Source organism: Botrytis cinerea, chromosome 8 (assembly GCF_000143535.2).
Source record: "Botrytis cinerea B05.10 chromosome 8, complete sequence".
In the NCBI taxonomy this organism is placed as follows: domain Eukaryota; kingdom Fungi; phylum Ascomycota; class Leotiomycetes; order Helotiales; family Sclerotiniaceae; genus Botrytis; species Botrytis cinerea.
Window position 1 is genome coordinate 925,872 of NC_037317.1, and position 24,148 is coordinate 950,019.

A 24,148-nucleotide genomic window follows, 5' to 3' on the forward strand; every position below is an offset into this window, starting at 1 on the left:
TAATTCTGCGCATCCACAAAATGGCAAACCGTCAGACGCATGGCTAGCGCCAACGCGTCACCAGGCATGTCATGGTTAGCTTTTGTTTCCGGGACTTTTTCCGAAACTTTCTCGGGTGCTTCACATATGGGATTCCGTCAGGATTTATATATTTCAGCATATTGTCGAGCATTGAGGTAATCGTGTCGTTATCGGGTGGCATAACTTGCAGCGCTAAAGAAGTGGTGTCGAGATCATTGGGTGGATTCATGTTTGTGAAACTTGGTTGTTCTGGAACATTTTCAGCATCTTCTTCATAGTGGGTACTCATGTATGAATATGTAGACCGATAATAATCATAAAGAGCCTACCAATGTAATAATTTCATGTTGTTTGGCGTATGTAATCTGGTTTTTGTAGTATTATCAGACTCCTTTACCGGGATGATTAGTACACTTTTCATGTGTGGATTCAAGTTATGCGAAGGGCGTACTCATCACCAGTGATATCCAAGATGAGCAATTGTACAAAATTTTCTACGAGGACAGTACCGCAATCGGTTTCGGGATGCAAGCGTTTTGCGTTGCGATTCAAGAAGATATCTCCCCGGATCAATGGATCGTAGAATATATTTTTCATTGTTCTGGAGAGGGCAGGTAGGGTTTTGTAAGGAATGGTATGTATCCCTAGTGAGCACGCGGTGACTAGATTTTGCACATCACTATCTATAAGGATTGTTTTTCGGGGGTCTCTTCCAGTAGCTTTAGTAACGTGCCGATAGAATCCTAGGTTTGGCTGACGAATGCCAATGGAGGATGAAGTGAAAGTTTCATCGAATGTTGAGAATAAGTCGTCTCCCCATCGTTTATACAGGGTGGTGTGCTCTGGGATTGGAGTTCTCCATATAGCAATGAATTTTAGTAATCCATGCGTCTCTTCCACCAGTCCACGAATCCAGGAAAGAATCGCCGTGTCGTATTCGAAAGTATCTTGTGCTTCAGACATAACTGTAGTGATTGCAGATGGTGGGAGTCCAAATTTCTTTCCTAGCATCTCGTAGCACTACGTTTCATCAAGCTCACCACATTCGTAACGCATCCAAGCAGATGTTGAAATCAAGCGTCGGAGGGTCGGTATGGGAGCTGTTTCTGTAGCTCTAGGTGCTTGAGGAGGCATCTTGATCATGACATTCCCCAAGTCGAAGACGATAGCATCGAAATTGAAAGTCGATATAGAACCCATGGTTGATATTCAAAGTAGCACTCCAGCTAGATGGTACTCTCTTTGTATATTCTTTATGTGAGAGAATGGAAGCTGGAAAGAAGGTATTATTGGAAATGTAGTCATTGATACGGATCTAAAAGGAAGTTAGAAGCGGAGCTTCTAACTTATACTAAAAGACTAGCTAATGTGGCTATTGTAGCCGGCCACGTGTCCGTAGGCGTACGTTTGCCCTCACACTTTATATTCTTTATATTCTTTTTCTTTTCTTTTCTCTTTCCAATGTAGGTATCTACGAAACGATGAAGTGGCAACCCAGAAACTTTTCTTTTGTTGTATCACTAATATGCATCAAGCTTTAATGACATTCGTTATGCGAAATGGACCTGGAGCATGCTGTGCTACCACGCATGTTGCTAGTATGCGTTTGGATCATAATGATCTATCCACACCAGAACTCACTTTGCTGGGGAGTGAAGAGTCATGCTGACGCCTCAAGTATGCATGGTCAACTTTACCACTCGATCTCCAGCAGAAGTAAGGTTCATCACAATCATGCCACCTATCACAGCATTCAAGAATTTGCATGCTAGAAAATTGAAATTCGATAGCTATCGCCGAGTCTCAAGTTGACGTAGTAGTGATACATAACAACAAATCTCATTTGTATATTTCAAATCCAGCTCATAAATCAAAGCCATTCGGTAGCACCCTCCCACCATCATGCAACTTTATTAACTTAACAAATATTCACGCCAGCTGATTCATGCAGCTTTCTCCATTTGAGGCTATTCTTGACCATCTGGTGCCAACCATTTGACCTCAACCTTGGCTGTTCTGACTCTGTGTAAGCATTTGGGGAAGATCACATTCGGAGAGACGATAGCGAGGTAACCAATTAATCGCAATGTAGCCGTCAATGTAACTGTTGACCACCTTGAGCATTTCCGGTTTTGAGGAAAACAGCAATCTCAATCTTCTAATACATTCCACCAGACTAGCAGCTATGTCTTCTAAAGCTTTGTGAACTGTGAGACCACGCGCCGCAGAATAGTTGTACACATAGTTATTTCGTTCCGTAGAGACTATCGATTCTTTATAGAATGAGAGGACATCATTCATGGATGCATTTAACTCGAGAAGATCGGGAGTGGCCAGAAGATAGTGTTGCAGACACGTTGCTTCAGGAAACACTTTTTCAGGAAATATGAACTTGGCAAAAGGTTCCAAGATCCCAATCTTTGAGCGGAGGTAGCCGGGGAAATTGGGGGCGTGTGGGCCACAATGAAAATTTCCCTCCATTTCACTTTCAAAGACGACCATAGTGATGACCTCAAAAGTACTGCTGTACATAAAATCCGATGCGAGGGGCCCGTAATAGGTTACGATTTGAGTCAGAACCTTCATCCAACCATCCAAAACGGGCCCGTTGGACATTCCTGCGAGAAGGTTTCGACGAAACGCTCGCAAGTTGGGCAGGAGATCCTGGACGCAATCATCGATGATGAAGAAGTAACCAGTGAATATGGCTATAAGATTTTGCAGCGTCTTCTCGTGCCATGGATAAAGTTGGGACACAGCTTGCACACTTAACTTGGCAATCTGGGGGATTTTCTTGAGATCGAGATGCTGAACGCGCGCTACTTTCAGTAATTGTTCGAGAACGAAACTCTCTAGATCTATATCCTGAGGCGTCGTGAGAGGTTTGTATGATATATCTTGGAGTAGCTTTCGTGCGATAGTTTCAAATTGAGCCTTAGTTACAGAATCCGGATCAAGCGATGCTTCGTTGAGTGTGGACGTGGGCGCCATCTTTCATGCCAGGGCTTTTAGTTGTGGATAGTAGAGAGTGTAATGAAAACGAGATTCAAACTGGTCCTTGTGGAGGTTAACCACCAAAGAAACTAGAAATCTTTTTACTTTAAGAGTAATAGAATTGCGAGATCATAACCCTTCCCGCTCACGTGTCGCTTTGCTACAACTTACACTACACATTTGGTGATTTGTTGCGTAGAAAGTAGTGTATCACGAATAGTGCATTGTGTACCATGCATACGTGGCAAGCAATTGTGACATGATCACTATCAAACTGCAGTGAATGGTGTCGTAGCATCCAAGCTAGTGTAGCACAAAAATCAGAATGTCGATTGCCACTAGGCATACAAGGTGCAAGGAATCCAGTGACCAATCTTTCCAATTTCGACAGACGTGAGAATTGAATTGAACTGATGTGATACCTGACTCGTTTCCACGCCACTGGGCGCCAGCCAAAATATTTCATATGGTTGTTGAGTGAAAAGCATGGAGCATTGTGGTTATTGCATCGAAGTACCTAGCATTCAGATTACTCCGGATAGCCCACTAAGTTTTGTTTCAGCGTGAGTTTTCAATTGTACAACAAATCGAAAGCGCTGTCAAGTTGATCTCGCCGTTCAACTAGATATCTTTAGACCTGCTGGAATCGAAACTTTGCAGCTCAACTCTATCAACTGTGATAACAAGATGGTTTTGATAGCAGCTTATTATGTCATTATGTGATGTTCGCCTGGTCTTATCCAATATGTACATTTATGTACCTTTTCTTTTCCGTCCAACCCTTTTCGATTTGTCCATCGTTCAATCTTCAATCGATGAAAAACTTCCTATGTACCTCATAAAGGTGGTAAGCCTTCCCTACAAATCGGGCACTGTAAACGATACTTCATCCAGCCCACCAAACATTGGGTATGGAAAACATGTCTACAAGGCGTTACCATATAACTCCTCCTGTCCCACGCTCCCAAGACACCCTTAGCACCCTCTTCCTCTCCTATCCCTACAACAGGAACCTCAAGAATCTGCATGCATATGGCGCAATCCACTGTTCTAATCCCAGCTTTACTATTATCCCTCTCATCTGCACTCATATCCGTTTCCTCAAATCCTGGCGTTGTAGGAGAACCCAATGGGACTTTCACAAGACCAATTGGGAGACCTCCAGACTCAACGTTATCTTCTCGCAGTACTGGATGATAGTCCCAGCCTTCCTTGTACCATCCGAACCGTTTTGGAATTGCCCATCTGGGACCAAGAACCTCTTGGCTGTACAGAACCACAAGCTGACACCAGACCCACCCTGTTAAAACCATCATTGCCGTCCAGCTACTCTCACTGAAGAGAAAATTATCCTCATAGAGAAAGAAATAAGCAAAGGGAGATAACCTTAGCAAACTCTGTACTATGACGAAACGCCAAAGAAGTGCTTTTCGACAATTACGCGTGATGTTGCGTTTTATCTGAGGAATCCAGAGGGACATGTAAGTAAACGAACAAAGGTAGACATATGCTGTGCGAATAGGGACAGGCCAGGTAGTGGACATGATGGAGAGGAGAAGTATCACGGTTAGAACGAGAATGAACTGGCCATAGTAGGGGGTTATGTCGGAGGTTACTCTCGATTGTTGAACGGTAGCTGGAGTTCCCGTTGGACGAGGTACTGCGAATGTCGCACTGACATTTTCAGCTATCTCCGCGTCAATATCTTGATCTGAGGGAACTATAATGGGAACATTTTGAGATGTGTTTCGAGATGCAGCCTGAGTTGAAGAGGCGACAGGTAAGGGTAGGGTATCTACACCCGCTGCCGTGATAACCGGTGCTGCTCGCACAGCAGCAGGTGGATTTCTAGCTTGTAATTCTGACAAAGCAGCTGCTTGTGCTCTTTCTTGCTCCAATCGTTCCGGTTCTTGAACTCCATAAATATTTACAATAAAGCGAACTCCAAGTGCTACAGACATCAAGCCGGCAAATGATGTCAACAACGCAGATGGAAATATACTGGATAATGTAGCGCTCGCCAGCGACATTGTAAAGAACAGCAACCCATCTGCTAAAAGCATCATAGCAACAGTGTGGATGCTAACGCGGCCTACAGTTGATGGTGTAGAAGCCTCTTTACATTGATCCTTCAGGATCAATGCCTGTCCAAGAGCTACCGCTGCAAACACCATTAACCAAGAACGAATAGTTTCTAACCAAACCTCTTGCTTCATACCAATAAGGTGCTCTCCATCCACGGGAGCGAAATCTGGCGGCCCTTTCGATTCAAGCATGAATCCACAATCAGGCGAGAATATTATTGTAGATAGCTGTAATTTCGGTGCCTGAGGAGTAGGAGCACCATTTGGGAACCGAAGTTCGTTTTCGAGTTCTTGGACAAAAGTATGTGCTCTAGGTGATCTATCGTCATATTCAAGGCCATTAAACTTCAAAGGCAGTACTTGAGCAAACAAGATGTATTCGCAATGAGGTGTTGGCAACCCATCGATTTGGCCCGAATTTGGCTCAAGAAGACTTTTCGGATTTTCCTTCGCAGATTCCTCAAGTTTTTGTAGTCTGCGATAACAAATTTTCTTCATAATCTCCGCACTGCTTGTGAAATGGTCCTCATCAGTGGTAAAATGGGGAAGACCAAAAGCCCCTGCGAACTTATCACTGGTAGTTGTTAGAAGAACTCCCCCTTCATTTGGCCAATGTACGCCATGCATCCTCATTTCATGTCCATCTCCACTGCTACTCTCATCTTGAACTGTCAATGTGGCCGCAATCTCCCGTACAAGTATATCTGTACCCGGCTTTGCGCCAATTTCAAGATCGACCCTCTCAATCCCATCAGAAATATCCCTCTTCTCAACCTTTGATTCCTTCTTCGAGGGTTCTTCATCAGTTTTCGGTGAGCTTTCGCCTTCGGTGAGATATTTCTTGGTCGCCTGTACAATCATCTCCTCTACAGCAGCCTCGTCTAACCTCAACATAACTTTCCCCTCCCTCCCCGTCACATTCCTTGTCCACAGCTCCTCATCTGTGAGGGCCCAAGCAACCCCAGGTGCAATAACACTTAGATTTAATCCGCTCCTCCTCTCCTTCCCGCCTACCAAACCACTCATGTACCTGGCCCAGTTCCCCCTCACCACTCCCGTCACATTGGTGTAAATCCTGCCCTCCAAGCCCCACCCGCTCTCTCTATTAAAATTCGATTCGTCCTGCACCCCTCCCGCCCATTTCCTCAATTGATCGCTCCTCTGCTTAAACGCACTCAACCTCTCCCATCTGTATCCATCCGCTGCCTTAAACCCGGTCAAATTCAGATAACTTGGATCGTCCGATTTCTCCGGAGCAAAATCCCCATAGCTTGTTGTATTTAACACTCCAAACACATGCCTATTATGTGCCAACTGCTCTTCTGCAGTGTTCTGCGAATCCCCGAGGTTGGATGGGAGTCCGGTGTCATTGGACGCAATCCACCATAGAACCATGATGACGAAGAATATGAGAGAGACATCGCCGCGTTGAGGTGGCATATTTGCGGACTATTTATCCTTTTGTTCTTATTATTGTGTGGGAGTGTGCCATATTCTATTCAGCCATGAGAAAGATGAAGAGTCATTTTGCATCTGCAAAGTTCGGGAAATCATGAGTTTTATTGAATTTGATGGTTCGTTTGCTGTGATACCATCTATAATCATATTGAGGCATCATCCGGCACATTCCCCTCTTAAATACCGATCTTCACTGACCACTCTTACACGCTGAAACCTTTGTATTCATGCACCTTGACATTAATTGCAATTTCTCACTCCTCACTCCTCACTCCAAAACAAAATATTACACTGACTGTCTTTACCTCAAATTCTGGACCATAGTAACGCCTTTTTATCTATCTACAAGATCATACCGACTATCATAACCATGGCAGCAAACGACATCAAATCCCCAAGCCTGAATCGCATGTCCACCATCTCCACCACATCTGTCAGTAAACACCACTACCCTATCCGTAGCACCGCCCTAACCTCAAGCTTCCGTCCTCGTAACTAACAATCAAACCTACCCAAAGGCAGCAACCGATGCTTCAGCCACTGCTGAGCTTTCTCTCGTTGTAGATGAACTTCTAAATTCTCTCTCAAACAAATTCGCTGGCGTTTCGAGCGAGATTTTCGCAAAGAGTGTGTTTTTCCTTTCTTTTCCAGCGCAACACTCTTCTTCTTGCAAATGCTTTTGGATTATGATGGAGTACAACGACTAATTATATGTGAATAGTGGATGAGATGTCGCGACGTCTAGATAATCTCGAGGCTACACTGCAAAGTAACATGGATCCGAAGGGGGATGGCCGAGGCAGTCCTACGAAGATGTAATTTGCCGGGTACAACTACATTATCATATTCTTGATCAAATTCTGGAGCCGATAGATGAAGGGGTATATAGATTGCAGTGTTGCCAAACGTGGGTTGATTTGCATACGGAAGTTTGATTACAGTTGTACAAACGGGCGTTGAAAGGGAGGGCATGGGACGAGATACCAAGGTAGTTATTCAAAAGTATATGATTCATAAAGTGTTTGTTCGCATACAGTTATCTACGTCTCCCGAGAATAATCCAGAACAAACTTTTAGTGTTGAGATCAAATCGTTTACCCCCTTTTACATTGAACAACTTAAACTTTCTACAATTCAGACTTTCCGGTCGCCTTCTCGATGAATCTTCTCAAGATGTTGGTCTTGGTTGTGAACTCATCCAACTTCTCTGGTGCCAAGCCTCCCTTCTTGATGATACCATCCAATCTAGCAAGCTCCTTTGCGGCGTAGTTATCACTCTTGCTCAACTTGTCAAAGACCTTGACATAGTACTCAGCGTACTTGGATTGAGCGCCCTCCTTGTATTCTTGAGCAGCCTTGGTAGCTTCTGCGGCGACTTCAGCAATGCTTGAACCACCAGTAAACTTGGTGACGAGAGCGTCCAAAGCCTCGATAGTACCAGCAGTGGCATCGAGTCCACCGCCAACAGCACGGTGTGTACCGGCCTTGCTATTCATGAATTCGACAATGTCCTTCTCGGAACGTCCACCAGAGTATGCTTCGGCTTCAGTGCTTCCCTTGGGGAAGAACTTAATGGTGGGGTAAGAGGTAACGCCTTGGTCCTTGGCTGTTGCTTTGGAGTTTTCTGCTTCGGCATCGACCTTGGCAATAACGACATTGGGTTCATTGGCGAAATCCGAAGCAACCTTCTCCCACACTGGCGCCAAAGTCTTGCAGTCTGAAGCAAAAAAAGTTAGCAAGTCATTGTAATTGTCAACGCAGATACTGGGTAAACTTACGGCCACACCATGGTGCAGTGAAAGCAACAATGACATCCTTATCACTACCAATTTGCTCCTTAAATGACTTATCGGTCAACATCTCGACGGCACTTGGGGCAGCCTTCGCCTTCTTTGGCTTAACACCAGTCTTCTTTGTGATGAACTCTGTTAAGCTATCGATATCTCTACCTCCATTGTAATCCTCAGGGGTTTTGCTCTTTCCGTCGAAGTATTTGATGGTTGGGAAACCTTGAACACCGAATTTCTTGCCCAAGCTCTTCTCTGCATCCGCATCGACTTTCGCAATTGTGACCTTATCCTTTGCAAATGCAAAGTCCGAAGCAAGCTGCTCGTAAACTGGCGCAAGGGTCTTGCAATGTCCGCACCATGGTGCAAAAAATTCAATCAAGGCTGGCTTGCCCTCGAAGGCAAATTGGTCGAAGTTCGAAGGAATGAGATCGATAACGGCAGATGAGGCAGTAGCAACTGTGGCGAGGCCAGCGAACACGAGACTTTTTAAGAGAACCATTTTGATGATTCGATTCTGATAAAAGATGTAAGTATCTGTATGATGGAAAGAAAACTCCTATTCTGGAAGGAGTTTTTGGGATTTAAATACCTAGTTTTCGGGAGTTGGTTTGATTTCTAATAGAGAGGAAGGACAGCTTGCTTTTGCAGTGGTGTTCATTAATCACAAGTGGCTAACGATAAGCGATAAGGAACTAGTAATCCGGATCGTCCTGAAAACCCCACCCGTTTTGACGTTACCGATGAGGTCGCTTGTTTCCATGTACGGATTATTGCTTTCACAGTTCAATAGACATCTTGAAAATAATGTTTGAGGTCCAGTCTATTTCTTTCACAGAAGCTGCAAGGTTGATTTATATCTTCGTTTCTCATTATTCAACTGGGTAGATTTCTTCTATCTAGCTAGTTGTAGATTACTGCCATACTAATATCTTCGTCTATGTCCTCCTCCATATGATGGGCGAGTCGAAGTTTGATTGTAATACTCTGCTGTCCATGCCACTATCTGTGCCACTTCATTATCAATTACTTTTTGGACACCGGCATTGACTTGTCCGTTCTTCAATCGGAGATCTGAACAATGGAATCCGCCAGGAATGATTTGTACTGGGTGTTTCGCAGTAGACTTCAATTCGCCACCAGGTCTAAATTGAGAGCTGACACCGGATGTTCTCCATGGGTCATATTGACTATCGATATGTCAGCATATTATTAGCAATTTGGACAAAGCCACATACCCATTTGTCCAGATAAGACGAGTGGTGTTCTCGAGGTCCCATCCTTTAGTGACTTTGTTGACTCGTTTCACGGTTGCGCCCTTAGCACTAGCATATGTGTAATTACCCTCAGTTGGGAAAAACAAAGCACATTGTCGTTGCCAGTAGTTCGCATCGACGAGACGGGAAACAATTGTAGGTCTGTTCTTGGGTGCTCCACTGCCAAAAGTGTCAGCCCTAGCAATACAATGTCAATTTTGCAATACATACTCTTGCCAATAGCCAAATGGCTCGTTGCAAAGCATCCAGTTCCACTGTCTATCAATTGCGTTTCCGACACTATAGTCTCTGAACATCAAGTTGTTGAAATCGTGTGTATTCAAACAAGATAAGTCATCAGCATCGTAGCCAAAGCCTTCACAGTCTATTCGTTTTTTGTTAGTGCCTCAATACCTTGATTGGAAATCAGATACTTACAGCCAGGTATGTAGCTCTTGGTCCATTTGGCATAGCCTTCTAATGCGGTAGTAAGACCAACACCATTCGCATCTGGAGTGACAGCAGCTCCGGCGGTAACGTTCTATTATTGTTCAGTTAGAACTTAATTAGCCATTAAGATAAAAGGTGGCTCACCTCAATTGCGTCACAGAATTGGTAGAAGCCTGAATAGCCTGTAGAGAAACTGTTTGACTGCCACAACCAAGGACCGTTTTCGAGAACAGCCATGAAGTCGTCATTGTGTTCTACGGATTCCAAGCCAAACTTAGTCTTTAGTGCGGTTACTGCACTTTTGTTGCCATGGGTCAAGACGTTGTCCATGTAGTCAATGACCAAAGACACGTCTTTGCTGCAGTTCTTTGGCATGCCATCTTGAACGGGGTAGAAGTATTGCCAATAATCGTCGATAGCTTGCACTGGAGCACTGGATGCATGGTATGCCCAGAATGTACCAGGGCTTGTTGATTCGGTCCAAGCAGATAGTGCACCACTATAGCTACCACCTGAATTGATCCAAGGCGCAGAAGCTGCATTACTGCTATGGTTTGAGTCGAATGGAAGGTCAACTGTCTTGGCAAAGTGAACGAAATCCGCAATAGCTTGTTTCAGAGTGAGAAGTTGTAGGTTGGTTGTTGTCAGATTGTCATATGGAGAAGATTCGCCCCAGAAACGATCTGTAGAATAGTCAATATATCTCCCAATCTGAAAGTGCAAAATACGTACGCTCAACCATAACAACAGCTCCTTTAATTTCCTGTGCAAAGAGCCCAGTAACAGTGACGTTAGTCAAATAGGCACCGTAGTTTGCGGCAGCAATTTCACCAGGAGTGAAGAAAACGATCTACAATTATCAGTTGAAGCCCAGTTACTGAAAGTCGTGGTTGTCCTTACTGGAGATCCTGGTCCGGCCCAAAACTCGGAGTTCCACCAAAACTTTTGTTGGAAAGTCCCTTTGGAAGGATTGTCATGGTCCAAAAGTTGGGTGAAGAATGCAGAACCGGTAGTGTTTACAACAGCGGCATTGGCGGAAACAGGAAACTCGTCTTCTGCTTCAACCGGTGGGATTAACCTCCCTTTGCGAAGAAATGGGTGCTCAGCAGCTGCAGATGCAGCCAGCAAAGAGATCGCGGATACAATTGACCACTTCATGATGAATACTGAGGACTTGGAGGAACTCGAGCCCAGAGACGTAGAAGAAGGACAAACAAAAGAGGAAGGGGAATGGAGTGGAGGTGAACACTGCCACGGATTCACCTCAAGTATTCATACAACTTTTTTCTCGGGAGGCCAAACCTCCTGGTATCACCTACCTTATCTGGAAGACATGCATACGACAAGACCCATGAGACTAATTCGATATAGTTTTGTAGATCCCCATTTCTCGAGAGGATAACAGTCGATAACAATCACCCATGATAAAGGAATTGTAAATGGAATCCATGTAGACTATGAAGCCGAAGATAACCACAAAAGATGATTGGCGCTGTACCTGACCAGCAAACCAAACAGAGCTTCAGAGCCCTAGGGGTCTAACCGTTATCCGGCAACTAAGCCACTACTAAAAGCTTGGTATATCTTTCGTACTTGAATCATGGCTAAAGAAAAGGCGAATTGTGTGTAGTCGAGATGCTGAATCCGTGCGGGGATGGTCTTGGAAAGAGCTTGGGACGATGGGGGGGGCTCGGGCGGGTCAGGAAATTTTGTTTGTGAGTTGCCTTTTATGGTAAAACGTCAGTCCCACTTTACCGGATAAGGGAGGTGCTTCGATGTCAATGACCAACCACATCATAACCGACTTTATTACGAGATATTCGTTGTACTACTGCTACCCGGGCCAGCAGATACATACATGTTGAAGTCGTATCAGGTACGTGCCTGATTGACCGACTGCATGCATGCATAAAGAAGTCTCTCATGTACAAGATGTTCCCAAATAATGGGTTATATTCCCAACAATCTGACAAGCTCAATTGAAATATCCAACCGGGTTCCTCGAGCTTGATATGCTACTTGCTGAGGTACCAAGCGTTACTTTGTCAACTGTAGTCTTCTCTGGCCACACCTATTTTGCACAAACCTGATTGACTACGAGCGGTCTACGCGATGACTCGCTTCACGGCCAGACGCTCATTGAATTTCCCGTGTTCTGTGTTTATGATTGTTGTAAGCCAAAAGTTTGCAGGATGCTATTTTGCATTACAATCAGACAGCTCTGATCTACGGTAGTGGTAGTGACAGCCGTTCGTGCGTGTTAAGGTAGGTATCCGTGGAACTGTATTCGATTTATGAAAGTACTATTTCTAGGAATCATTTTGAGATAGGATCTGGCTTATCACACAATCTTAGTGGATCTCGGCTACCAGCAATTGGGATGAAAGTGATAGAAAACACGAAACTGTTCTCGCCTTACTTTCCGTTCCTGGGCTCACAAGTACATTTATGTTTTCATTCCAAATACAGCTACAATGATGTATCGAGTTTCTCGCACTGTCACCACGTGTTTCCGCAAGAAGCCTCTGCGGATTAATATCCAATACCGCTCATTCACCAAATTTGACTCATTTGGAGATACCCCCATTCCTGCTTCTAAACAGCGTTTTGTCCCAACATCTGGCACCTACCCCAAAGGATTCTTAGTTGGTAGTACAAATGTCGGAATTAAACCATCGGGTTTATCACAGCCAGACTTGGTTTTAGTGACGAGCGAGGAGCAATGGGAGACATGTGGCGCTGCTGTTCTTACAAAGAATGAATTCCCAGCTCCTAGTGTACTTGTTACTAGGGAGTTAATAAAAGAAAGTCGCGGAAGGGGGGTGAGAGGTGTAGTTGCGAATTCGTGGTGTGCAAATTTACTTACGGGTGAGAAAGGGCTAGAGGATTCGAGAAAGATGAGTAAGGAGGCGGGAATGGTTTTGGAAGAGGGGAGCACGAAGGGGAAAGACCCGGTAATGGTGATGCATACAGGCAAGTTGGTATTCTGGAGGATTACTCACCTTCATCGCCCTAAATAGTGAACTACGAAATACCTGCATCCTTCAGTTCCTTCCTATACATGAAAACAATGAACTAACAGAATTACTCGGACCTAGGTATGGGTGGCCAGCGGTAAGCTTTCTCATACGGTCATTCTTCATTCACTAATATTAATCAGACTACCTATTGATGACATCATCCAAGGCTTCCCAAAACTCCATCAGAATATGGGCACCGCTCATAATCACTGGCTACAAGCCGCCAGGGGCATCTGTACAACTGACACCTTCCCTAAACTTTCGTCCCGCACCTTCACTCTCCCATCTTTACCAAACACCAAATTCTCTATCGCGGGCATCACTAAAGGCGCTGGAATGATCCATCCAAACATGGCTACCACACTTGGTATAATTTGCACCGATGCGCCCATTACACCTTCTGCTCTTCAACAACTCTTAAGCACGGCAGCTGATAAGAGTTATAATTGCATCTCTATCGAGGGAGACACAAGCACTAATGATATGGTCACTATGTTCGCAAATGGTGCGGCTGCACCTACACATTCTCCAATTGACTTCGATATATTGGCGGCATCCCAATCCGCAGATTTCATTGCTTTCCAAAGAATTCTCATTGAGTTCATGGCTGATCTCGCAAAGCTGGTAGTAAGGGATGGAGAAGGCGCAACTAAATTTATTACAATACGAGTACGAGGCGCGCCAACCTACCCAGCAGGCAAACACATTGCATCTGTTATCGCGCGTTCTGTCCTTTTCAAAATGGGGGTCTATGGCAAAGATCCAAATCCTATAGGTGTCTTGGCTGCTTTAGGTTACTCGTTGATGGATACGGAGTTTGCTGGCAAGGGGATCATCAATCGCGAATTAACATCTGTAAGTTTTGTGCCGGCTGATGGTGCTGAGGAATTGAATTTTGTGAAACGGGGAAAACTGATGGAGGTTGATGAGTTGAGGGTTAAAGAACTTATGGAAAAAGAGGACGTGGAAGTGGTGGTGGATTTGAGGGATGATGGGAGTGGAAACGGAGAGGAAGCTATTTATTGGACGTGTGATATCACGCATGAATTTGTTACAATAAATGGAGATTTCAGGAATTAGACGAAATATTGCGGGTGAAGTTCTCTACACATTTTTTGGCTTCGATCCGAGCTCGCCATGTCGAAGCAAAAAATTCCAAAAAGATTCGAACTTGGAAGAGAACTGTTTAAGACGCTAGTAATGCCATTGAATACACGATTTGTTTGAATTCTATTTTTCCCAAAAGGAAGTATAATTACCTGTGCAAAGTAATGACGTCATTAACATGGGAGTACTTTTCGGCAATCCAGCAATATTCAGTGCAGCATATTATGAGTCAACACGATCCTCAATAGCCACCGAAGCTATTGTCTTAGAGTCCGACAACTTAAATGTCCATTTTCCATCCCCAACCTCTTTCCTTTGAGATACTACTACACCAATATCCGTATCCGGTTCCATTATCACAGTAGTCACATTCGTATTATCAGATTTTGGCAATTTCCAATTTCCATCAACTGGCTTCATATCAAATCGCATCACGAACATTGAAACAACGGCCAATATTTCATTCGTAGCAAAGTGACGACCGGGACATAAAGTAGTGCCGCCGCCAAATGTACGAAATGCGGCTGGATTGGGACGTTTGACATTTCCGTCTTTGAGAAATCGTCGAGGATTGAAGTCTGCAACGTCTGATCCCCAGATTTTGGAATCCATATGAATAACACGACCAGGCATTTGAATGATGGAATTTTTCTTCAGTAGCCATGTATCATCCAGCAAAGTATCTTCCATGACTTTCCGGACAGAAGTCCCAGCGGATCGATGGCGAAGAGTTTCCTGAAAGGTCGATAATAGAAGATGACATTTTGTCTTCACATTCGTGACATCGAGACTTCGCACCACAGTTCCATCTTCGGTAATACTTGTTTCCACAATCGCCTCAATCTCACTACGTATCTCTTCCAGGAGTTCAGGGTTCGAAAAGATGAAGAATATCAACCAGAATAGAGCAGGTGCGGTATTAACAATAATGGCAACTCCGATGACAGTTTCATATCTGGCAACATCTTTGATTGGAACACCATGCTTGATATTGACCTCCAGGCGAGCTTGCGCAAGCAGAGAAGCATCCTTGAAATCACTTGCTGAGTAATATGATTCAAAAGCTTTTGTGACTCTTCCGCGTGCTGCAATACCTTTGCGAGCAAAGACAGAGGGGAGTATTCCGATTAGCAATCTCATCATCTGACTCTCCAATTCCCTAACGCGATGATTAGTTTTCAAAACTTCACACAAGTCACCAGAGAGAAATACCAAAAGCTATCCTGAACCTCCACGGCCCTGTAAGGATTTCTCGGTCCATAAACTGATTCCGTTGTCGCCATGGTAATTAAACTTCTCAACCACGCATGAAGTTCAATCTTGACACTCTCCTTCTCCTCTCCAATCAATCCATCCAAGCTCTCCGCAACATTCCGGACCATAACCCTATTCATGCCATCCAAGCCTGGTCCCGGCGCCATCGCCTTCTTCATAACATGTGTCGCCTCCATATTCAATCCCCAATCCCCCTCATCTCCATTAACATTAACCGCCAATACATCCCTCGCTTTCTTGCTAACCCCACAAAGTTGATTTGCAAACGCTGCCGAAATTGGCGGAAACGCTAGTTTTTTGTGTAGTTTTTGGACGGCCTGAATGAGTTCCGGTGTATTCACAATGTACATTTTGGCGCCTGGAACACGTATTGTGAGGATTGGGAGGCGTGTTTTCTGGCTGAGATCAACATAGTAGTTGAATTTTCGTCGTCCAAGTCCAAGGAGATGGCCGATGTATGGAATGCGTGTTGTGACTATGGGAGGCTCGAGGGGATCGGAGACAGAGCACATGAAGTTTAAGAGGAGATAAGTCAATAAACTGAGGACTGTGACGATTATGAAGGATCTGGGGGGTGAATTATCGATATCTGACATAATGACGTTATCATCTATAGGTTGTTGAGAAAGTGAGTAAAAAGACTTGGATACGTTTGGAATTTCAATATTAGGAGCAATTCTCCCTCTCCTCGATTGCATTTGATAAAGAATTAAAGGGTAAGAATCTATCTTCTTATAGATATCTTAAGGCATCTCCAATCTGAAGTCGAGATATATATGGGCTCACTCTCCCAATATACTTCAACATATTGAAAAACACATGCGGTCAAGCCAATCTAGAATGTAGAAGACACTTGTTAGCCGGCGCCCTCAAACGGCAACTTCCATATATTGCAAATCTCGTAAAGCAAGAACCTATATCACCAACCTTGAGATTCCCATCACAAACAACGGCCGTGCTAACTAAAAATAAAAAAAAAGAGGATTCAAACCATCCTTAGCCAGCCAATTTAGTACCGCTCGCAGCCACATCTCAGCCAGCCGTTCGGGTAAAACACTCATGATTCAAATTTCCCCACACTTTCCGCATATCCTCGAGCTCCACAAGGTCTCTCCTATTCATATGTGTAGTCGTGTTTCATAAACATCGAATCCTCAACTTCCTTGTGTCTCGCAAAACTATTTGATTTCCTCTGCTCGTTCATACACAAATTAAAGTTTTATCTATTCGTTAGCCATACAGACCTTTGAAAAGGAGGTAAAAAGTGGCAGAAGGTGGCCCTGTTTGTATAAATTTTGGGATGTTGAAGGGAAAGGAAATTTGAATACTAAACATTCAATATGACCCAGGTGGATTGCTACAATGAATGTTTGTACTAGGAATAGATATTGAAAAACAGAGATTTGATAGATGTGACCAATATAACATCCCGTATTGCGAATTTTAATGATAACAATGCTCTGATAAAAGAAAATTGGAATGATTTTGAATATCATCAATATTTGGAATGCACTAGCATGAGTATCCATCCGGCGTGCTGTGAAAAGTTTGTGAGATACATAAGATTCCGTCATTAAACAGAAAAGCAAGATAAAGCAAAAAGAGTGGTAGTATAGAAGCTGATTCTCGAAGATATTCTCCGGAAGTTTCAGACAGATGCCTATGGAATGAAGCCTTTTTACCACAAGTTGATGTATCGTCCAATTCTCCCCCAAATCACATTTTATACACGTCTTAGTGCATATTGAACTGTACACAAACTACCTAACTAGTGAAACAAATTCTACTCATAGATTAACCACAAACATTGTTTTATTAATATCTTTATACCATCTAGCAACAAACTTCTAATGCGTACACACCAACCCCTCAAACCCGTGCGTCCACTTAAAACTCCCCATAATTACCACCATCAAGGCCAACCCCCCAATTACACTCGCTAACCCATATCTGTAACCATGAATTCTCCTCAACGAGCTCAACTCCACCACCCATGTACTGACCGTGGTCAAGCATCCACAAAACCCATCTTCTATCCCCTGCAGCACTTGGCATCCAATTACACCTCCTAAAGGTACATGTTGTAAATCATACGCCATACCCATCATTGCCGTCCCAAACATATTGACTGCAAATGTTCCCAGTGGAAATGAAGAGATTTTGCCATTTAAGTAAAGAGAAGCGTAGAAACGGGCTAGACAACCTATAGGTGCGAATATGAGGGCAAAAACCGCGCGACCTCTCCATATCTCAGGCGGTGCATCATCTCTATCAGGTGGGAAAATAGCCATAAATATAGCACCCAGCCAACAACCCCATGCTAAAAATACCGCAAAAGGATCTAGATACTTGCGAGACTTATGAAATGATATACTTGGTGTATATGGTTCCATAAATATAGCAAGATGAGCACCGACAAATAACGCTGCCAAGCACAATGAGACAGTCGTAATGATAACAGCCAACGTTGCCATAAACGAATATCCTCCATTTCGACTCACCGTACTCGTTGTGCTGGCCATTGTCGGACTATAATCCTGAGGATGATTTAGGGGACTCGGCAAATCATTTGAAAGCGCCAGAAACGTATCTCGAATGAACGATGAAAACGATGTAAAACTACCACAAAAACCCGTTGCAAGACCTATATACAAAGGAATGGTCTTTTTAGTTGCAGCATGTGCTTTTTTGGCAGCCTGTAAACCAGGTATTTGTTCTCCAGCTGGTGAGCTTGCATTCTCTTCATCTTTAACTTTGGCTTTCCATTCCTGAATTTTACTGTGGTACGTGGCGGTTCCCCATTCTTCTTTAAACAACATCCTGTCTTCACCTAGAAACCCCATGAATAAACTTCCTCCGACATTTGCCCATAGCTCGCTGAAGATTATGGGAGCTCCGGGGTAGAAGGTAATAGCTTGGAGACCTAGTCTAGCCAGTGTCCCAAATATCGAAAACAAGATTAGGTAGGATATAGTATATAACTGTGTCGCGGATTTTGAGACCTTTTGGGGATTGATATCTTTTTTCTCCTCTTCTGGTGGCTTCTCTCCTCTAGCAGTGTTATCTCGTTGGCTGTGCTCTTGCCTCCTATGATCTCGTTCATATTCTTGCTCTTCGTCTTTAGCCTCCTCCAAAGATTTATGTTGATATGTCGAAACTTCATGGCGATTCTCCACAGGTGATGGTGTGGCAAGTTCATCTAGATGGGCATAACTATCTGGGATGTCGTATTCGCTATCGGTTTTAGAAGCTCGACTTGCGCGCCGGCGTGTTTTTTGCTCTCTGCTAGACGTATGCCCTAGAGGTTGACTTTGTCTCAATTGGTTCCCATCCGTGTTTTGCTTCGGCGCCGGCGCAGTGCCTTCGTCGAGTCGAGAATAGCTCCTTGGTAAATCATATCCCGCATCTTGTGCCTCCCGCATGCATCGATCTTGCGATGGTCTGTCTAGAGACTCCGAATGGGTTGAATTGGTTTTGATGTCGTAAGACTCATTTCCAGTATCTTTGGTACCTGCATTCTCCATTGGCATTATCTAATTGAAGGCCAAGGCCGTGACACATCCGTTGATATTATCTAAATCCCATTATCGAAGGGAAAATTCCGACGTCACTTAGTAACATGGTGAGTAGTTGCCGTCTTTTTAAAGTTAGATTGATGGGAGATCCACTCGGGGACCGCCCGTTTGCGATTCGACTGATAAGGTCTGGGTTCCACTGATAAAATGTGGGCGGTTGGGCTCGGCCTCTAGCTGCAGGTGTGAATACATAACACATAGCTTGCAAACATCAAGCAGGTATCAACGTCCACTCTTCTATAAACAAAGGAATATAAAGCTTCACTTCTATCATTGACTTTGTATATTTGATCGACATCCAAAAAGTATCTACAGCATCTTCACAATCTTCACAGTCTGAGCAATAATCGTGCGAAGCTTCAAAAATGAATGAATCAATCCCACCCAACGTTCACATCTCCACCCATCCATGTCTCCAAGCCAAACTCTCACAATTACGATCCAGCGAAGCTAATACTCGCGAAACAAAAGCTCTTGTTAATGAAATCTCATTGATAATAGGATGTGAAGCCACAGCTGCTGGACTTACTGTTTCCAAAGGTCCAACTGTATGTGTATCCATTCATCCATTCATTCCTCCCTCCCCCTCCATCTTCTTCCCTTCCCATTGTTTCTCCATCTCACCCCCACAACCAAACTAACAAACTCCACCAGGCCAAAACACCCCTCGGATACACCTATACAACGACTACCATAACTCCCGCCTCCATCTCCCTAATCCCCATTCTCCGTTCCGGCCTTTCTATGGTCGAAGCTCTCCAAACACTCCTCCCCTCCCCAACCCCAGTCCATCATCTTGGACTCTTCCGCGAGCCCACCACCCTTGAACCAGTCGAATATTACAACAATCTTCCCTACCACGCACCCGCTGCATCATCTCCCTCAAACACCCCCAACTCCTCCGCTTCTGAGCTTGCTATTCTGCTCGATCCCGTTATTGCTACAGGTGGAACTTGTGCTGCTGCCATCCGTACATTGAGGGAATGGGGCGTTAAGAAAATCATTGTATTGAGCGTGTTGGCTGCATTGCCGGGCTTGCAAAACGCAGCTCGAGAGTGGCCCGAGGGGACGGAGATCTGGTGTGCGGGTGTGGATGAGGAGGTTAATGAGAAGGGCATGATTAAGCCGGGTTTGGGAGATGTGGGTGATAGGCTATTTTTGACCATCGGAAAGTAAGATGCTTGGAATGGGTAGTTGAGTTACTTTCTCAAGATTTGCTGGCGTTACATAGCGATGAGATTCCCTCAACTTGAATGAGATACCACCAGCTTCACCTTCTATCATATAACATTTATTGTACGTGATTGTAATTGTGATATATTTCGAATTGAAGATAATTAATATTAATGGTGGATGCTAATCTACCTCCACCTGGCAGGTATTAAAAACTGTAGAAAAAATATATACAAAGTAGGGTATCATATCTAACACGCTCTAAACAAATGCATCCTAAGATATACTCAGAATTGATGGCCCGGTGCTCCAAGATCGTCATCCCAAGGTATAAGTTGAATGAGAAAGTACGCAATATTCAAAACGGTCGGATAATACTGTAAAAATATTATAAAGAGGCCCAAGTAGAGGGTGGCAGATAAAACCAGGTAAGGCGTAGGTTCGAGCAGGAAGTCTTTCCATAGCTCCATTAGCCAGATTTCCGTCTCTGAAGCTGCAGCTAAGTGCACTGGTCTGTATACATCGCGAAGTCTTGGACGAGAAGGATAATCGTTTTGTGGCCTTCGCTCGGTAACAGAAAACTTCGCTGTTTCGGAATAGTGTCGACGAGACCCTGATATCTGGGCCATTGTTGCTGCCGAAGATATCTCGGGGCTTATAAATCGTTTTCTCTCCTGGGATGATTTTGCATGACTCGAAACTACAACCTTCTGCCGCATACGCACATAACTCCGTAGCCCCTTTTCCAAAATGTGTGCTCCGCGTTGTCTTATCCTCATGCATTTAGTCGTATCGTCGTGTTCTCTTTTCTCATCGTCCTGGTGCCAAAAGACCCCTGACTCTCTCAATCCTTTGAACTGCGCCTTCAAGCCTTTCCAGTCGTTTCCTCTTTTCTCCATCTCTTCGCTCCAAAATTTCAACTCGCTCTTCGAGTTTCGCCCTTGCCTTTCGTTCCGTAGCAACCATTTCATTGGCTTGTGTAAACAGCTGTGCCGTCAGTTCTTCCAGTTCGACACTGGATTCATTTAATTTGCCCTCCGCAGCCTGTCGTAGCCCCTGCTCCCTTGTCAAGGCAGCTACTAACTCTGTTGTAGAAGGCGTTGGAGGTGTTGGCGGTTGCTGAGCTTGTAGATTCGGTGTGGACTTGCGAGATAGCAGAGAAGAAAGTCGATTCTGAACAGGCAGATATGAGAAACGACTCGGGCTTCCAAGTCGGTCTTCAGTGTGCACTTGTGTTGGTGTTGTTGCGCGCTGAGGTTCTGGGGTTTGCGGGTAGTGCGCCCTTTTAAGTGATTGGATTTCGTCTTCGTAGTCTGCCCATTTATCCACTGGTGATATCATTAGCCCCAGAAGATCAAAAGTTTATCAGTAGAAGCCTACCTGCGGCCGTCGCTTTCTCTGTCAGTAACTTTACTTGAGCTTGTAACTCCTCAATTTCTTTCTGCGCATCAGCTGCAATCTGCGAACTGTTGTGCGGTAAAGCCATTCCACAATTAGGACATGCAGATTCGATTCCTGACGTCTGCGCCATCGTCAAAGTTATTGTTGCCGACATGAGCTCGTCGTGTGTCGTATTATGATCATAAGACAATGTATTGGTGAGGTAGCTATGTGACTTCCGTGATTTGGCGTGATGAGTATCAGGTGTTGTTGGGTACAACTCTAAACTGGTGAATGCAAACTCTGTTTTTCGACTGTGCGACGGTGCGACGAAAGTGGCCGGCTTTGTATTTAAATCGAAGAGGGGTCAATAGATATCGGACAGGCCTTGCATAATGAAATCTATATCCAGCATTATAGGAGTTTAATTTCAGCAAGGCGCAGGCTGTGCCAGTAAAATAATACATACTGTAGGCGCGATGGAGATCCTCATGGTAACCATGTTAACGGCATTCTTCATCCCTGTTGGTGCCGGCAAGCCCCTAATAATAGGTACATCTTCATGCTTCAGCAATGCCATTGTTGATTGTTATAATGCTGACAATCCAAGATGGGTGGCATCCACAAGTATCGTTCTTGGTAAGAGGTGAGGACTGAAATGTTCCAGACATCTGCTACTGTCGATACCCTCGCAAGAAAAATCGACTCGGGAAGCTTACGCAAGTATCTTCCACTCAATCTGAGCACCAAACATCAATGCCACACTTTCGTTGGTTGAATGGATTCTTTTGTGGGTACGACTATAACTTTGACGTCGGAAGTTTATCGAGGCGTTCTAAATTGAGTGGACGTTTCGGAATGATTGCATCTCATCATGAATCCTTCTTCCTTCAAATCTTCTGCTGTTTTGGCGCAATTTGTAAGGTTCATCCGAAGATTCCATTTCGTTTGATGTTTGTTTGAGAATGAAGCTCGTTCTTGGATTCAAGACGAAACTTGGCTTCTAACAATCAGAGGCGACTAGAAGCCTTCCGATTGTTCATCTGAAGTTCGATGATCAGGTGGATTCGCGGTCGTGTATTAATTTCGAGAGACATCAGTGATGTTGTCAAATTGATCCCCAATTAGTATATCTGCAAGTGCAGCCGTAATATGCAATGCGATGACTTTATGCCCAGCTGGTATCAAGATCAAGGAAGAGATATCTTTGCTTCCATGGAACTCCTAAACAACTTTGCATATCCACTCCTAGTATATACCATTTAAATCAATTTGCAAAAGGTATATTGAAAGAGATGGTGCTTTGCAGATATCTCTGAATCTTCAGATAAGGTTGATTCCCCGTCTCGCACCAAGCGTCGTGTCCTTTCTCTGCCATTTCCTGTCGTGCCATTTCCGCCTCGTCAATTTCCATCATTCTGAAGGCACCATTAAGGTAGTTGCGGCACCAGAGGTTTTCATCGATACCCTTATGATTTTTAGGTGCCTTGGGCCTCAAGGATGGTGCTCCGTTTTTTCCCACCTTTTCATTTACAACGACAACATAGATTGCGGGGTTGTCGAGGCGAAACAAGTGGACCGCTTGTCCGTCGCATTCGACGGGTCGGATATATCGTTTTTCTAGCTCGTCCTTGAACATCCAACGTTTCAAAATATCACTGTATTGTACCTCAAGTTGATCGCAAAGGTAGCTGTATCCTGCAGCGACTTGTTCGGCGGGGAGGCTTTCGCTAGCCTCACTGGTTGTGAGAGAGGGTTGACCAGAGGAGATAGTGGGAACAGTACTGGTAGGAGCGACTCGAAATATGCCTTCACTATCTCTTCGATTGTTTATTGGTTGGATGGCAATGAGGAATCTTCTTCCAGTTTTGTCGGTTCTATACATGCCATGTACGGGGGTTGTTTCGAATTTTATCTCTTCGAGAGGCTTTTCCCCTTCGGGTGACTTCTTCTTTGCTTTGAAGATGTTCCACATACTGGAGACTTCACAACAAGTAAAAGGCTTCTTCATTTTGACGAATAACAAAGTTTGTTGGTTTGGAGTTTTCGTCGGATGATAACGGTACTATTGAAAATTTTTATTAGAACTAGCCACTACAATCTCGCAATGCACAGGACTTGCATCGTCTACATACGATTTAGCTAGGCTATAAGGTCGTGCTATGAATATATGCGTGTGTGTATGTTCGATATGGCTTCAGATATATGGTCAAGATGTCGAAAGCAAACGTTGTTACAGTAATATATCTGTTGGTGCAAATGCAAGAGCAATGAAAGGAGAAGGGAGCGAGCTGCTTAAGTACAGATATCGTTTTATAGTTTATCTGGTGCATTTTACTAAAGCTGTCATTCGATGTACTATAGCTGAGAGATAGCAAGTTTTTAAGAAGCTAGCGAGCAGCCAGGCTGTACTTTATTTCGTAGCGTTGAGATCTTCAACGATGATTCAAGATAACCTCATCCTTGGGATTGCTCGAGAGACATGGTATTCTGATGACTGAAGTAATGTATGCAACTGTGGGATCTTCCCTTCAGTCTATAAAAATATCCATGAAAGAACTCGATTCA

General features: G+C 44.2%; 13 protein-coding genes across 17 annotated transcripts; 3 read left to right on the top strand and 10 right to left on the bottom strand.

The window, feature by feature from the left end:
• Window positions 1-72: 72 nt before the first annotated feature.
• Window positions 73-1,294, bottom strand: BCIN_08g02340 (hypothetical protein). 2 transcript variants are annotated; one of them, XM_024694485.1, is made up of 3 exons: window positions 473-1,294; window positions 351-412; window positions 73-270 (listed from the first exon to the last, which is right to left on the bottom strand). In XM_024694485.1, exons 1-2 carry the CDS (start codon window positions 1,030-1,032, stop codon window positions 364-366), a joined length of 609 nt encoding a protein of 202 aa, XP_024550274.1. In that variant the 5' UTR covers window positions 1,033-1,294; the 3' UTR covers window positions 73-270; window positions 351-363. The 2 variants fall into 2 exon arrangements, with proteins under 2 accessions (XP_024550274.1, XP_024550275.1); XM_024694484.1 differs by having other exon boundaries at window positions 351-1,294.
• Window positions 1,295-1,534: 240 nt separating this feature from the next.
• Bcstc2 lies at window positions 1,535-3,286 on the bottom strand. Its single transcript, XM_001551898.2, has one exon. The coding sequence runs from the start codon at window positions 3,010-3,012 to the stop codon at window positions 2,023-2,025; it is 990 nt and encodes a 329-aa protein (XP_001551948.1). The 5' UTR covers window positions 3,013-3,286; the 3' UTR covers window positions 1,535-2,022.
• A 160-nt stretch (window positions 3,287-3,446) lies between these two features.
• Window positions 3,447-6,651, bottom strand: Bctul1. The gene has a single exon (XM_024694486.1). The coding sequence runs from the start codon at window positions 6,537-6,539 to the stop codon at window positions 3,852-3,854; it is 2,688 nt and encodes an 895-aa protein (XP_024550276.1). The 5' UTR covers window positions 6,540-6,651; the 3' UTR covers window positions 3,447-3,851.
• Window positions 6,652-6,742: 91 nt separating this feature from the next.
• Window positions 6,743-7,452, top strand: BCIN_08g02370 (hypothetical protein). The gene is made up of 3 exons (XM_001551900.2): window positions 6,743-6,990; window positions 7,076-7,184; window positions 7,279-7,452. The coding sequence occupies exons 1-3, from the start codon at window positions 6,928-6,930 to the stop codon at window positions 7,374-7,376; spliced, it is 270 nt and encodes an 89-aa protein (XP_001551950.2). The 5' UTR covers window positions 6,743-6,927; the 3' UTR covers window positions 7,377-7,452.
• Window positions 7,453-7,528: 76 nt separating this feature from the next.
• BCIN_08g02380 (hypothetical protein) lies at window positions 7,529-8,963 on the bottom strand. Its single transcript, XM_024694487.1, has 3 exons — window positions 8,937-8,963; window positions 8,336-8,861; window positions 7,529-8,274 (listed from the first exon to the last, which is right to left on the bottom strand). Exons 2-3 carry the CDS (start codon window positions 8,844-8,846, stop codon window positions 7,685-7,687), a joined length of 1,101 nt encoding a protein of 366 aa, XP_024550277.1. The 5' UTR covers window positions 8,847-8,861; window positions 8,937-8,963; the 3' UTR covers window positions 7,529-7,684.
• Window positions 8,964-9,156: 193 nt separating this feature from the next.
• On the bottom strand, window positions 9,157-11,525 carry BCIN_08g02390 (hypothetical protein). The gene is made up of 7 exons (XM_001551902.2): window positions 10,951-11,525; window positions 10,783-10,900; window positions 10,195-10,733; window positions 10,039-10,141; window positions 9,832-9,985; window positions 9,583-9,780; window positions 9,157-9,534 (listed from the first exon to the last, which is right to left on the bottom strand). The coding sequence occupies exons 1-7, from the start codon at window positions 11,206-11,208 to the stop codon at window positions 9,270-9,272; spliced, it is 1,635 nt and encodes a 544-aa protein (XP_001551952.1). The 5' UTR covers window positions 11,209-11,525; the 3' UTR covers window positions 9,157-9,269.
• Window positions 11,526-12,406: 881 nt separating this feature from the next.
• BCIN_08g02400 (hypothetical protein) lies at window positions 12,407-14,285 on the top strand. 2 transcript variants are annotated; one of them, XM_024694489.1, is made up of 3 exons: window positions 12,407-13,004; window positions 13,133-13,164; window positions 13,211-14,285. In XM_024694489.1, exons 1-3 carry the CDS (start codon window positions 12,525-12,527, stop codon window positions 14,148-14,150), a joined length of 1,452 nt encoding a protein of 483 aa, XP_024550279.1. In that variant the 5' UTR covers window positions 12,407-12,524; the 3' UTR covers window positions 14,151-14,285. The 2 variants fall into 2 exon arrangements, with proteins under 2 accessions (XP_024550279.1, XP_024550278.1); XM_024694488.1 differs by having other exon boundaries at window positions 12,407-13,164.
• Window positions 14,286-14,330: 45 nt separating this feature from the next.
• BCIN_08g02410 (hypothetical protein) lies at window positions 14,331-16,254 on the bottom strand. 2 transcript variants are annotated; one of them, XM_001551905.2, is made up of 2 exons: window positions 15,390-16,254; window positions 14,331-15,336 (listed from the first exon to the last, which is right to left on the bottom strand). In XM_001551905.2, the coding sequence occupies exons 1-2, from the start codon at window positions 16,148-16,150 to the stop codon at window positions 14,400-14,402; spliced, it is 1,698 nt and encodes a 565-aa protein (XP_001551955.2). In that variant the 5' UTR covers window positions 16,151-16,254; the 3' UTR covers window positions 14,331-14,399. The 2 variants fall into 2 exon arrangements, with proteins under 2 accessions (XP_001551955.2, XP_024550280.1); XM_024694490.1 differs by having other exon boundaries at window positions 14,331-16,254.
• An 818-nt stretch (window positions 16,255-17,072) lies between these two features.
• Window positions 17,073-19,089, bottom strand: BCIN_08g02420 (hypothetical protein). The gene has a single exon (XM_001551906.2). It carries the CDS (start codon window positions 18,980-18,982, stop codon window positions 17,300-17,302), a length of 1,683 nt encoding a protein of 560 aa, XP_001551956.1. The 5' UTR covers window positions 18,983-19,089; the 3' UTR covers window positions 17,073-17,299.
• A 79-nt stretch (window positions 19,090-19,168) lies between these two features.
• Window positions 19,169-20,317, top strand: BCIN_08g02430 (hypothetical protein). Its single transcript, XM_001551907.2, has 2 exons — window positions 19,169-19,575; window positions 19,682-20,317. Exons 1-2 carry the CDS (start codon window positions 19,393-19,395, stop codon window positions 20,201-20,203), a joined length of 705 nt encoding a protein of 234 aa, XP_001551957.1. The 5' UTR covers window positions 19,169-19,392; the 3' UTR covers window positions 20,204-20,317.
• Window positions 20,318-20,340: 23 nt separating this feature from the next.
• BCIN_08g02440 (hypothetical protein) lies at window positions 20,341-20,864 on the bottom strand. The gene has a single exon (XM_024694491.1). The coding sequence runs from the start codon at window positions 20,827-20,829 to the stop codon at window positions 20,488-20,490; it is 342 nt and encodes a 113-aa protein (XP_024550281.1). The 5' UTR covers window positions 20,830-20,864; the 3' UTR covers window positions 20,341-20,487.
• Window positions 20,865-20,875: 11 nt separating this feature from the next.
• On the bottom strand, window positions 20,876-22,288 carry BCIN_08g02450 (hypothetical protein). The gene is made up of 2 exons (XM_024694492.1): window positions 21,581-22,288; window positions 20,876-21,528 (listed from the first exon to the last, which is right to left on the bottom strand). The coding sequence occupies exons 1-2, from the start codon at window positions 21,729-21,731 to the stop codon at window positions 21,011-21,013; spliced, it is 669 nt and encodes a 222-aa protein (XP_024550282.1). The 5' UTR covers window positions 21,732-22,288; the 3' UTR covers window positions 20,876-21,010.
• A 321-nt stretch (window positions 22,289-22,609) lies between these two features.
• BCIN_08g02460 (hypothetical protein) lies at window positions 22,610-23,890 on the bottom strand. 2 transcript variants are annotated; one of them, XM_024694493.1, is made up of 2 exons: window positions 23,716-23,890; window positions 22,610-23,645 (listed from the first exon to the last, which is right to left on the bottom strand). In XM_024694493.1, exon 2 carries the CDS (start codon window positions 23,589-23,591, stop codon window positions 22,848-22,850), a length of 744 nt encoding a protein of 247 aa, XP_024550283.1. In that variant the 5' UTR covers window positions 23,592-23,645; window positions 23,716-23,890; the 3' UTR covers window positions 22,610-22,847. The 2 variants fall into 2 exon arrangements, with proteins under 2 accessions (XP_024550283.1, XP_001551959.1); XM_001551909.2 differs by having other exon boundaries at window positions 22,610-23,890.
• Window positions 23,891-24,148: the final 258 nt, after the last annotated feature.

What these genes read in the sequence shown, in the direction of transcription:
- BCIN_08g02340 (XM_024694485.1), bottom strand. Translation starts at nt 1,032, where the DNA reads ATGCTAGGAAAGAAATTTGGACTCCCACCATCTGCAATCACTACAGTT. An exon ending in TTGGATATCACTGGTGATGA is followed by an intron (nt 413 to 472) that starts GTACGCCCTTCG and finishes ATCCCGGTAAAG; the next exon opens with GAGTCTGATAATACTACAAA.
- Bcstc2 (XM_001551898.2), bottom strand. Translation starts at nt 3,012, where the DNA reads ATGGCGCCCACGTCCACACTCAACGAAGCATCGCTTGATCCGGATTCT.
- Bctul1 (XM_024694486.1), bottom strand. Translation starts at nt 6,539, where the DNA reads ATGCCACCTCAACGCGGCGATGTCTCTCTCATATTCTTCGTCATCATG.
- BCIN_08g02370 (XM_001551900.2), top strand. Translation starts at nt 6,928, where the DNA reads ATGGCAGCAAACGACATCAAATCCCCAAGCCTGAATCGCATGTCCACC. An exon ending in CCACCATCTCCACCACATCT is followed by an intron (nt 6,991 to 7,075) that starts GTCAGTAAACAC and finishes ACCTACCCAAAG; the next exon opens with GCAGCAACCGATGCTTCAGC. An exon ending in GAGCGAGATTTTCGCAAAGA is followed by an intron (nt 7,185 to 7,278) that starts GTGTGTTTTTCC and finishes ATATGTGAATAG; the next exon opens with TGGATGAGATGTCGCGACGT.
- BCIN_08g02380 (XM_024694487.1), bottom strand. Translation starts at nt 8,846, where the DNA reads ATGGTTCTCTTAAAAAGTCTCGTGTTCGCTGGCCTCGCCACAGTTGCT. An exon ending in CACTGCACCATGGTGTGGCC is followed by an intron (nt 8,275 to 8,335) that starts GTAAGTTTACCC and finishes TTTTTGCTTCAG; the next exon opens with ACTGCAAGACTTTGGCGCCA.
- BCIN_08g02390 (XM_001551902.2), bottom strand. Translation starts at nt 11,208, where the DNA reads ATGAAGTGGTCAATTGTATCCGCGATCTCTTTGCTGGCTGCATCTGCA. An exon ending in CAAGAGCTACATACCTGGCT is followed by an intron (nt 9,986 to 10,038) that starts GTAAGTATCTGA and finishes AAAAACGAATAG; the next exon opens with ACTGTGAAGGCTTTGGCTAC. An exon ending in CCATTTGGCTATTGGCAAGA is followed by an intron (nt 9,781 to 9,831) that starts GTATGTATTGCA and finishes CACTTTTGGCAG; the next exon opens with TGGAGCACCCAAGAACAGAC.
- BCIN_08g02400 (XM_024694489.1), top strand. Translation starts at nt 12,525, where the DNA reads ATGATGTATCGAGTTTCTCGCACTGTCACCACGTGTTTCCGCAAGAAG. An exon ending in GCACGAAGGGGAAAGACCCG is followed by an intron (nt 13,005 to 13,132) that starts GTAATGGTGATG and finishes ATGAACTAACAG; the next exon opens with AATTACTCGGACCTAGGTAT. An exon ending in CTAGGTATGGGTGGCCAGCG is followed by an intron (nt 13,165 to 13,210) that starts GTAAGCTTTCTC and finishes AATATTAATCAG; the next exon opens with ACTACCTATTGATGACATCA.
- BCIN_08g02410 (XM_001551905.2), bottom strand. Translation starts at nt 16,150, where the DNA reads ATGCAATCGAGGAGAGGGAGAATTGCTCCTAATATTGAAATTCCAAAC. An exon ending in GAGGTTCAGGATAGCTTTTG is followed by an intron (nt 15,337 to 15,389) that starts GTATTTCTCTCT and finishes TCATCGCGTTAG; the next exon opens with GGAATTGGAGAGTCAGATGA.
- BCIN_08g02420 (XM_001551906.2), bottom strand. Translation starts at nt 18,982, where the DNA reads ATGCCAATGGAGAATGCAGGTACCAAAGATACTGGAAATGAGTCTTAC.
- BCIN_08g02430 (XM_001551907.2), top strand. Translation starts at nt 19,393, where the DNA reads ATGAATGAATCAATCCCACCCAACGTTCACATCTCCACCCATCCATGT. An exon ending in CTGTTTCCAAAGGTCCAACT is followed by an intron (nt 19,576 to 19,681) that starts GTATGTGTATCC and finishes AAACTCCACCAG; the next exon opens with GCCAAAACACCCCTCGGATA.
- BCIN_08g02440 (XM_024694491.1), bottom strand. Translation starts at nt 20,829, where the DNA reads ATGGCCCAGATATCAGGGTCTCGTCGACACTATTCCGAAACAGCGAAG.
- BCIN_08g02450 (XM_024694492.1), bottom strand. Translation starts at nt 21,731, where the DNA reads ATGGCGCAGACGTCAGGAATCGAATCTGCATGTCCTAATTGTGGAATG. An exon ending in AGAGAAAGCGACGGCCGCAG is followed by an intron (nt 21,529 to 21,580) that starts GTAGGCTTCTAC and finishes TGATATCACCAG; the next exon opens with TGGATAAATGGGCAGACTAC.
- BCIN_08g02460 (XM_024694493.1), bottom strand. Translation starts at nt 23,591, where the DNA reads ATGAAGAAGCCTTTTACTTGTTGTGAAGTCTCCAGTATGTGGAACATC.